Source organism: Wasmannia auropunctata, unplaced genomic scaffold, assembly GCF_000956235.1.
Source record: "Wasmannia auropunctata unplaced genomic scaffold, wasmannia.A_1.0 LD336116.1, whole genome shotgun sequence".
NCBI lineage: Eukaryota > Metazoa > Arthropoda > Insecta > Hymenoptera > Formicidae > Wasmannia > Wasmannia auropunctata.
Genome location: NW_012026774.1, coordinates 3,133,922 through 3,145,425, shown reverse-complemented (window position 1 = coordinate 3,145,425; position 11,504 = coordinate 3,133,922). Strand labels below are relative to the sequence as shown.

Below are 11,504 nucleotides of genomic sequence, written 5' to 3'. Positions count from 1 at the left end.
ATATATATATATATATATATATAGAACTATCCGCTTGAATTTTTCGAATTACAAACTCGCTGCGACGCGACGAAGAGACGTAGAGATTGCGATGTAAATTGAACGAGCTCGTAATGCTCGTATTCCGCGTAACTGCAACGTACAAAGCGTTCGTGCGAAGAAGATAATGCATCGGGATTTTAAGTGCACGTGCGAAAGACACGCGACTTCTGACACGCTCCACATAGACTCGAAATGGAAGTTCTGTATCGGATATCCATTGAGCAAAGTGCATACACCCATCCTAACAGTCGTTTGACAGGAAAGGTGAGGCAGGTAATAAAAGGCGTAAGAAAATAATAATTTAATAGATTCGGGTAGCCTATAATATTATATTACATTTGATATATGTAATTGCAAAACACTCATTGGAATATGGTTTTATTTTTCAAATATTAATCGATATCATAAAAGATTACATTCCGCGTAACACTCCACTTTATTCGACAGCAAATAATTTGCAGTAAATATAAATTTTATAGATAATTGAATTTGTCGATCGAGAATTAGATAAACGAAAAACTCATTGATCCGAATAAACGAGATTTGAAAGCAATTCCGAGTAAACCGATGGGTTATGTATTAGGGCGATAACGAGATGTACAGGGTGCTGCACGTGCAACAAAATTGCTCGGTGTCACTCGTAAAGGGAAAATGGGAGGCGTGTGCTCCAACTTTGTAAACGAGGTCGCCGGGAATACACAGTGTCACCGTGGAACCTCAATTTAATCAATTCTGCAATGCAATAACGGACTGGGCGGCAAAATAAGTTATTCTAAACGCGGTTTGAATCAATTTAAAGAAAGCGCGATTAGTAGTAAAACGGTAATTGCGGTAGTAATTAGCGTCGCGAGTGCATGGCACACTTTTGAAGTAATAACTTATTTAAAGTATCGCACATTCTACTCCGTATATGACATGTATTAGATGAAACATTTAAACGCTTGTGTGAATAAAATGCGCGTGTGATTACACAATTTCAGAAACGGAGTTATCATTCGGCGCAAAAGCGTGTATGCACTTGCACGTCCATAAATCGTCGCGACCTTTAAGCTCGGCAGTCATGAAGACGGCACCGATTACTGAAATAACTTTCTAAATCCGGCGATAAAACCGTGTAAAACACACGGTATCTAATCGCGGCGGCATTCCTCGCGATCGATAAGACCGAGATTCGTATACGAGTCGGATTCCTCCTGAACGACACTCGAAACCGGGGGAGGAGAGAGAACGAGAGATCGCCGTCGTGCGGTGAATCGCGATAATTACAACGCTACCGTTAATGATAAAGCACACGGATAGTTCGCACAGGAATCGCGCGATCAAAGGGACCAATCTCGGGACTATTATAAATTGATAAGACCGGCGTTACATCTCCAGTGGCGGCCAGACGACGTGAGACGTACATACAAAAGCACGTTCGATAAGCGTAAAACGCGTTAATGGAAACTCCAGCCGAAACGTGTTCCGCGAAGTGCTTAGCATACCGACTAAATTGGAGGTGAAATTTCAAGCCGAAGGCAATGCTGCACACTCTCGTTCCTCGCCGTTATCGTGGAATCATCGATTCGAGATATCGAGCCTCGAAACAAATTTCGCATATATGGTATGTATATTTATAGCTACGAAGAATCTATATATGATATACAAATTTCTTATTTCTTGTTAGATCACTAGCGATTCCTTTATGACTTTTATGAAAATTAAATCTATAAAAATACGTTTTACTATCAGTATTTGTATTTTAATTGTCTTCCGTGAGTTCCCTTGTTAGATCATCGTTAAGACTTAATTTAACTGTGCGGAGAAAAAGTAAACTGATGTTGAAAATTTTCCAGATTTCTCGATTCCTTTCGGATCGGACGCGCCACGCTCGAATTGCGATGGAGAATGTTTTCGCGGAATTGAAGAATCATTAATGGTAGGCCCGCTAACGAGGACCTCGTTCGAAACGATCGACTTCCCGCGCGAGCCGAGCGAGTCGCGTGTGTGCACCTGCGTTTCACGTCCGATTAACGTGTACGATCTGTAAACAGTGTGCGACTTTCTACTTTCCTCCGCCGGGCCGGGGCAGCAGGATTGTCGAACGACCGGCATACATCTCGCGATTTCGCGGTATGACGTCGCCCAGCAGCGCGACGACGTTGCAGCGATTCTCGCGATGCAACGATACCCGCGATGACCGAAGAGGAAACCAAGGCGGGGCAAAAGTGACAGCGCTTATCCAATCGATGCTTCTGCGCCAATTAATCTTTTCAATCTCGACAGTATTCATGAAGACGTTCAACCCATAGCGCGCAATAAAAGCAATCAAACGCTTTCCTTTACAATGAGAGGAGCGCGACGCTCGAGGAAATTCGCGTTAAAAATCACACTTTGCCGACTACAGTAAATGATAAAACTAACCGTGATTAAATCTCTTCCAGGATTTTTCTTCGCGCGAGACGCGAGAAACTCTCTTTACGCATGATATAATCACATTTCTCAGAGAAGAAAGAAGAGAATGACGCTTAATGAAGGAAAATTTAAAAACTCGATGACTCTTCGACAGAAAATGTCACACGTTTCATCATTATAAAGAGAAAGGATTAAAAGTGCTACTCCATTGGGCGATCCGGAAGGAAGCCCGGGATGTGGAAGGAGAGAAAGAATTGTGAGGGAAGTGAACGCGTGCGCGACCGGAAATCCCAGCCGATCTTATCTATATACGATTCTCGTTCATTTGTTTCTTTGTTGAAGGCAATGATCGTTTAAAGCGAGGACCGTCTGAGCATGTCCACTTGTTCTTCGCTAATTGCCGAGGGTTTAACGACCCGAAAGCTACGGACAAACATCGCGATTTCAAGACGTGTATCGAACAGTGCATCGAAATATCGCTTTTTATTTCCTCCTTTCTGTTCCGCGCGGCAAATTCACGGCTTAAAAATCGTGTGATTTTCTTTGATATTTTTCAGGATCAATTGAGTACCGCGATAAATCGTCGCCGTGAGAACCGCCGGTAATTAACTAGAAAATACCGAAAAAGCCGTGATAAAGCGAGAGCTGTAGAACACTATTTAATTACCTATCTATCCCGCTGAAGCTTCACTAGATACGTTTATTCCCTCTAATTGTCGGCGTTAAATAACTTTTTAATTAACCTTTGACTTTAATTATATCAGTATGCGCTTTTGTAGGACACCTAAACTAACTTGACCTATTCTTCTGAAATACCGCCAATTTGTCTCTCCTTCTCTCTTTCTTTCAAAAGAGAGTTGCGCTATCATTAGAGAGATATTCTGGCAAGTGCCAGAGTTTGCCGTACCCTCCCGAATTACAGCCAATTTATTTCCCTGTCTCGAGAGCCACCACTTTACTAACGTTACACAGATACGCCTGAACACCCCGTGTCTGTATTTTTTGCCCCACCTTCCCGAAATATAATACAACAGGATTGTTTCTCTTTCTCTCTTTCTGTCTCTCCGTGTCTCCCTGTCTCTCAACGACGTCCAACAAATATTCTCGTCGATGAGTCAATGACCTGAATTACCGCTCGACGAAATGAAACTGCAGTTCTTCTCCTCCCGTCCGTGAATGCGTGCGTGCGTGCGTGCGTGCGTGCATGGGTAAATGCATGCGTGCGTGCGCGCTTACGATAAACGGCGTGTACGCCTTGCGCATATCATTATACACACGCCGCACATGTTTCTACATATTGTGAACCATAAAAGATTTTTGTTACGCCCAGCGCACGATTTCCTCCCCTCGCGGGACGATAATTAACGCTCATCTAGCCGCGCATTCTCGCTCGACGATGATAGTGCAGATCGCGAAAATGATCTCTCGACTGCCCGTCATGGGTATGTCGTTGCGTATCGTGGGTAAAAAGGGGTGCCCACAGGCATCCCTTTATTTTTCGGGATTAATTCACGGGCCGATGGATGATCGAGAAGCCGGAAGAGACGGGAGAAGGGAGGAGAAGAGAGAGAGAGAAGGGCTTCACCGCCATTCACTTCGCGGTAAAGCCTCCGCGTCGTTTTGTGCGCTATATTTACGCTTCAAAGAGCTGCGGTCCCGGCCGGAGCGGCCGTCGCCGACGACTACTCCGCACGTCGCACGTAATTGTAGAGAGACCTCGCGCCGCTTCCACGCGACGTGTGGTATATTTGACGTTCCCCTTTGGACCGCTTCCGCGATGTCCGCGACAACGGCCGCCGCGTATTGGCAAGTACTTCGATCATCCATTAATCCTTCGGCTGTGAATTCCAATATATGTGGTATGTCCCAAAACGAGAAGACGCAGAGCGAATAATTCAGGTAGAGATTCGCGAAGGTGCGATTTTTTTTTGACACAAATTTAAAATCAATTATTCCTTAACTAAAACAATAGGGCGTTATCTGCTCAGCTTTCAACTTGTGAGCAAGCAAGTTTCTGAACTGACAAGACCTTATTATTTGTTAAATTGGATGTTCTGAAAGGAATTAATTCCTTTTCAGAATTTCAATTTCAGATTAACGAGATATATTTTTCGTGTAAAGCTGCAATTGCAGTGTACAGTAGAGACGAAGTTAAACAAATGACGTTAAATTGAAGGTTTTCGCTACCGCAATCATTGTCGATGAAGAAAGGTGAAATCGTAAACTGCCTAAAAATAAATTCGATTGTTATGTACGCGAAATACCATCGCCGTTACAATCGGCGGATTTCACAAACGAATTAGATACACTTACAATTTCGCAAATTAAGCCCGGTTCTTCGTGATTTATGTGAGATCTCCGCCACTTTCGCGCTCGCAGCATTCATGACGGGGGGTATAACTACTTGTAAACTAATTATGGCATAGTAGACGAAATCTGCCGAGTCACTCAACAACCGATTAATCTACAATGCGGCTCTAATCAATCTCGCGGCACGGTAACGTTAATTAACTCTCGCAAAAATGTACGGCAACGTACGTGTTTGCGTGCACATGCAATCACGGGGGGGATTACACGGAGGGGAAGTTTAGGCCATAAATATAGTATTAATAGAATTATTATCGCGTCTACAGTAGATATTTCTCTCTATAGCAAAACCAAAAGCCAAGTCCAGGAAGTCCTTGTCAGATATTATATAAAAGAGAAAAATAAAAAACGCACCGTTGGACATATGTCATATGTCGATATTTACCGCTTCTCTTCTCTCTCTCTCTCTCTCTCTCTCTCTCTCTCTCTCTCTCTCTCTCTCTCTCCTTGCAGCGCATACTTTAGAAATTGTTTGAGTATAGATACAACAGAGGTAAGCACGTTTGAAGACGTCTTGAAAATTTTCTGAATGGCAACGCTCAATAGCGACGTTAGTCACGGCGCACCCTGTATTTCCGCCACCGCTGTGCACCTATTTACATTTGCATCACGTTTTCCGCCGCAGAGTTCGCGCCTGCTGCAGGGGAGCTGCAGCATTATATGTATTATGCGTTAAGTTCCTATTTAATTATGCATTTTCACTAAAATTAATTGAGCAAACGTATAAAAATTAAATCTATACAAATATATACATTTATAAATTTATAAACGATTTATAAATTTTAGATATATGTACAAATTTCATATTGTCTGTGATACGCGCACGAAACAAAGTGAAACTTGTACACATCTCTTTTTCGAATAATAATTATATATGTGACGCGATTCGAACAAAGGTGAAGCGTGTATCGCACGACAAAGTAACGCGGATGCAACGCTTTGCGTGAGACAATAGTGCGGTCGACATTGTAATCTCACGCCGTCCTGTAGGATATGCAAATGCACTGCAACACGGCCTGCTTTGGATTACTCGTTGCGGACGACGTTGATAAGCCTGTGTAAACACTGCGACACCGGGGAGGGTAGATAGAGACAGTCGGATCTCGGTTTCGAATTATGCTTTTTCTAGATAAGACAAGAGGCAAGGAGAGATAAGATTACCACGCAGACGGTTAAGCAACTTCCAAAACTGTACGTCACGCGTCAATGTGAAAAAAAAATTTGATCATTCCGAGATACTCCATAATTCAGAAACCGTCAATCGCACGAGAAGGAAAATAATCTCTCTCTCCGTCATACGCCTAAATTTAAAGCGTGTGTTCACGCTCGGAGCTATAGATGTTGCGATAATGTTATTCGACGGCGTCGAAAGAGTGGAGTAGCTCTCGGAAAATAACGCCCCCTCAGAAAATTTACCGTCCTCCCAAGGATATGAAAAAAATGCGCGACGAGAGTCGATCGTAAACCGGTGCCGGTGTACACCCACTCGCACCCACGCGCGCGAGTGCAGGAATGCGCGACGTGTGTGCAGGTAGAAACCAAAGGTAGAAATTAAACAACCGGAGCCCGTTGCAGTCGGCTGATAAAACCGCGGGGTAAACAGCGCGCGTCGCTCCAAGCTCGTTTCAGAGAAGACGCATACAATTCACGACAGAATTCTGGGGAAAATTCTGTAAATTTCATACGTCGTCATACAAAATTCTAACATGCTTTATTATTATTTTTTTTTAATAAATGAAAGTACACACTTTTTAATTGCAAGACGCGCGTACAGTGAACCGACCTAAAAAGATCTTTATGCCGAATTACGCGAATCGCCGCGTCTCAAGGAAGAAATCATGCCGCGCCATTTACCAATGCGCGAAGAATCGATGGCTTTTTTCTGTCGGTGTTTATTTCCTGACTGGATATTAGAAGGAAGTGCACTCTATCGATTAGTAGAACGATAAAGCGAAATGCTGGTGAATAACTCGAAAACGGTGTCGACTGCAGTTATTTTTCGCGGTATCAAATGTAGCATTTGAAGAGGCCATAACGGAAAGCCCATTTGACTCTCGATAATCACAATCACCTATCTCGTAGCGTAGTTTGATTTTAAATTGCATACCTTGCGTATTGTAGCACGAGTTTACTGCAGTAAACATGTAACATGTAATATCGTTAATTTTATTATATTACGTTCGAATAACCTTGACAGAAATTACAGTAAAAGATCATTAATCTTTTTCGCTGTAGATAACATTAACGCTGCCCTGGCAATCGCAGTACTGACAACCGCACTGACAACTGCATCGCTTTAACGGTTTCTGCATGCTCAAGGCAATGCCCTAACGGTCGTGATGATTTAATGGCTTGGTGAATTACTAATTAGTTTTCGGGCAAAGCATTGCATTGCTAACGTGTCGTTGTGCGAAGTGGCAAGGTCGACTCGAAAGGAATTCGCAGGTGCGGCTCGAGTGGAGTTAAAAAGTTTGAAGAAGGCAGCGAAAGGTGCCGGAAAGAGAGACCCTTCATCATGTGCCGACGGTGAAAATCGCGCTCGATTTATTTATTTTTTTTTCTTTCTCTCGCCATGCACTTTCTCTTTGATCCGGCAACCGAAGTTTTACGTTCATCACGGATGCATGGAATCGTTCGACACGATTTTCGTGAATAACAATCACGAAACGGCACCGCTACCAAATACGGAATCGTTCGCTTTTCACGTTTCGGCCCGCCCACGAACGTCATAAAGCCGACAGAAGGGACGAGAGAAGAAAAAGGTCACAGCTTCTGTCCGTCTTGGGCAATCGCTATATGTATTGCGCATAATATTTGGAAATCCCATCATTAATGCTATAAATTCCTGTATTCTGTAAAGATACCTATTTTCTTCAATACTTTTAATTTTATATTATAATTAGTATGATACAAAATTAAGAGAAAGATTGACTTTTATTTAGTCGCGCGAAAAATATAAACGTAAATATATTTTGATCTGTGCAGTCTCTGAGAAAAATGTTCGCGCGATTTTCCGTGATAATTTTTGCACCAAGTTTTAAGTGAAATTCTTAAACTACAGCAGGACTCCGAAGTGAAATTACGAAGTTCGTCCTGGCACGACTTGACGTATCGAAACTAGTTTCACCGATAGAAACTTAGGTAGGTATACTATTAGGGACTCGACGAGCTACATCCGTGATACTCGTTTCAGCAACCGCAGTCTAATTCCGAGCGTATATTCAGCAAATATATTTAAAAGGAAATTGCTCCACTTACGTAGATTGCATAAAATCCGCATATGACATCACGGTTCGTTTCGTCACGTCGCATTATCTAAAAAGTCCTGACAAGTGCAGACCTCAAAACGCCAGGTATAGATTCAAAATGAAAGTGAAGTCGTCTTGAAAGTGGTCAAACGGTGTCCCGATTCCGGATGGCGAAATTTAGAGGAATTCGTGCGGCAAAGGGGACCGCCGAAGGACACAATATTTTACATTACAATTTACATAAGCGTGAAACAGTTTCGCAGACCGATTTTATCGGCACGTCGCACGTGCGATCTCAAACGCGAGTCGCAATCCCGAGTGGGCAGTCGAGTGCCATTCCGCGGCAGCCTACGCGATTTCGACAATCCACGCCCGACGACGCGCCCGACGCGAATCGAAAGTGCGAAGGGAAGGCTAAAGAGATACGTGCGCGAAAATATCTTTATTCGGCCAATAACTTTTAAATCTGAAGAAAAAAGAGAATGAAAGGATCAGATCGCGCTCCTTTGACTACCGGCGTATATATCGTACGAATCACTTCCGACAAATACAGCACGCATTCCGACGATGCGTAACGCGTCTCGGTCGCGGATTAACTCCGGAAAGACTTCGTGTAATTGCGTATCGCTGCGAAAGATCGATTGGACGCGTGCTGCAGCTGTATAAGATCTCCGGCGGCGGGCGCGTTTCGCATACGCGATCGACCTATTAATTAGTTGTGCAACGACTCGACAGCACTTCCAGCGCGGCGAGAAGCCGGCGGAGCGTGTCGCAAATTGCGATCCGCGGAAGCCGCGTCAGTATAACGCTCTCCGTTCTTCCGCGATTCGATCGGAAAAGTATAACGAGGCGATATCGCGACGTTAATAACAGAGCAGCGCTCCAGCCTCGAGACGACGCTAATTCCACGTTGTTTTCCTATAAATATAAAGATTCAATCGATATCAATTTGTATTATAAAGCGAGGGGGATCAAAATCGCGCGGCGAGCGAGATATCGCGCGTTCTCGCGAGATCGAAAGTACACCGCTTCGAATTTCCGAGCGACGCGCGCGTTTTTCCTCAAGTCGCTGTTCACCGCCCGTGACGATCGCTCGATTAGCGTTCGGGAGTGAAATCTTGTCCTTGGCACTATTGTCCTTCGTCACGCCGCGAGCGTGTGTAAAGCAACCGCGGATTATTGCCGCCCCAAGAAAGCCTTTAATATTCGCGCGAGTTTATGGCGTATCTCGGCGCGCACGTGCTACCGTGCACGCAAAACCGCAGATAAGGCAACGCGTGTCCGAGAAGCAGAACAGCATCCCAGGAGTTCGGACCGCAAGCTTGGGAAAAAAATTACACGACAATGTTGCGAAACTTTCGTATGGCAAAGCTTTAGAGTTTAGGTATATATCTCTAGCCGCTTCCACGAAGATAATTTTCTCGTTTTAAAATTCAAATTATAAATATAATTTTTTTTATAAACTACAAGCTTGGAAAAAAATAGTGTATATATTGCAAAAATTTCGCAACATGTTTGTGGCATGGCGAAGCTTCATATCACAAAAATAGTAATTTCTCGTCTTCAAAAATTACCTATCATAAATTTTACTGTGTACATTCATATATATTCATTCTATTACAGCTAGAAGAAATATCCGCTTCATGCGGATGATATGAATCGAGAGAAGTCGAGTGACACTCTGAATACCAATTGCGGTGCACAATGTATCGCAATTCATGCACGGATCGAAAGACCGACTTACGTAAATCGTGGTGACGGTCGCGCTTCTAACCATATCCCTGACGTCGTCCATCTCGCGTATGGACGTCGCCGCGGGCGCCGGCGTGGGCGCCAGCATCACCTCGCTCGCCATCCTCGCCTTTTCTCGACACCTCCTGCGCCTCGTTAAACTCCTTCTCGCGTCGCTCTCGGTATGCGCTCGTTAAGATCGAATCCGCAGGGGGATTCAAATTGAAAAGTTGCGACGCATCGCACGAGATTCCTCAGATTTTTGCCGATGAAAAATTCTCCGTTCTATCCCTCATCGGGGGGGAAATACCAGAAAGATTTGATCCGACACAACAAGGAAACGCCACGTATAAAAAAACGATACACTAATTAGGTCATTTCGATTCATCACGTTCTCCACGTCGTCTCGAGATTATCTCCCGACTGAATTGTCTCGTGACTTTCGTAATGCAATCCATGCAAGTTGTCGGCGGGCGTCTCCTCTTGCGCGAAACTTTGGTATACGCGCGACGTCCGCTTCCGGGAAAGCGGCCGAGAGGGGAGCTCGGCGGATGAATTTAATTTCGGCGGCCGACTTTGCGGAGCGAAGTCATTATTAAAAACGTAATAATTCACTAATTCACTCGTCTCGCGTCGACGACTCCGCGCTTCTCGACTTTTTCTCCTCCTTCGAGTAGATAATTAAAAAGACGCAGGACGCGAAGCAACGTTCAGCAACGACTGCACGACGGCTGCAGCTGCATCGAGAGCTGCATCACTCCCTTCTTCTCAATAACGCGATCCTCCCGTGGCGCGAGTCCAACATCTGTCTTCGATCGTGCCGACGACGATGGAATTCCGACACCTTCCCGCGTGGGGGAGAAGCGGTCGAGTCGTTTTGTCTTCATACAATCCCTCTGGAGCGTCATAGAGAAATTATAGCGCCAATTGCAGCGGACGTTCCGTGACTTGCACTATGAGCCGCGGGCTCGCGGAGATCCCGAGAATGGAGATAACGAGGCGAGAACCGCGATCGATACGCACTTCCGAGATGACGAATCACTTCGCGAACGCGCAACGTACACGGATATATTGTTCGCATGAGAAAAAAATCTCCTCGAGATATATATACAATTGCATTCCCGGATCCGCCGTCGTGTGCATTAAACCGCTCGCACACGCAGAATTCACTCTCCTTATTGCCGTATATTATTTACACTTTCTCTCCGCTGAACGAAAAAATCTGTCTCTTCTCAGATCTCAGAGATTCCTAATACATTCATTTCTGATGATTTCCTCACATTGTAGCAATTTTTTTTCTCCTCGCGTAACTCGATTTTCTTCGCCGGTCGCGACGTCACCATCGATCATTCCGCGCCACGCGTCTCGCCGGGGGAACAATATATTCGGACTGCGGCGCACGTCGGACTTAATCGCGTTAACAATCGATTATCCCATCCATCGTGAGAATCACGGAGAACAGCGCGCACCGCCGCCGAGCGCGAGGCCCGCACTACGAGGCGAATCAGCGCGCGGCTTCGCGGATACCGTCCGATACCGCCGAGCGCGGGGACGGCACTTCCACGGCACTCTGCGGTCGCACGAGTGTGAGTCAGCCGGGCTGCATTTCGTACCCACGACGCCCACGCGAACGCACACGCACACGCACATGCGGCGACGAATCAAAATAACGTTGGATCCCTTAAGCCTATAACGTGATCGACCCCTCACCCTCTCTCCGGA

General features: G+C 45.0%; 1 protein-coding gene and 1 long non-coding RNA gene across 2 annotated transcripts in view; one reads left to right on the top strand and one right to left on the bottom strand.

Annotated features, from left to right (window-relative positions):
- Window positions 1–10,760, bottom strand: part of LOC105448422 (patronin) — a 48,204-nt gene extending 37,444 nt beyond the window's left edge. The window contains exon 1 of the mRNA XM_011686952.1: window positions 9,796–10,760. Within this exon, the coding sequence (XP_011685254.1) occupies window positions 9,796–9,906 (111 nt within the window). The 5' untranslated portion in view covers window positions 9,907–10,760. The remainder of the gene's footprint in view (window positions 1–9,795) is intronic.
- LOC105447839 lies at window positions 1,276–3,477 on the top strand. The gene is made up of 2 exons (XR_974168.1): window positions 1,276–1,645; window positions 1,878–3,477. It is a non-coding gene; the product is annotated as an uncharacterized LOC105447839 (long non-coding RNA).
- Window positions 10,761–11,504: the final 744 nt, after the last annotated feature.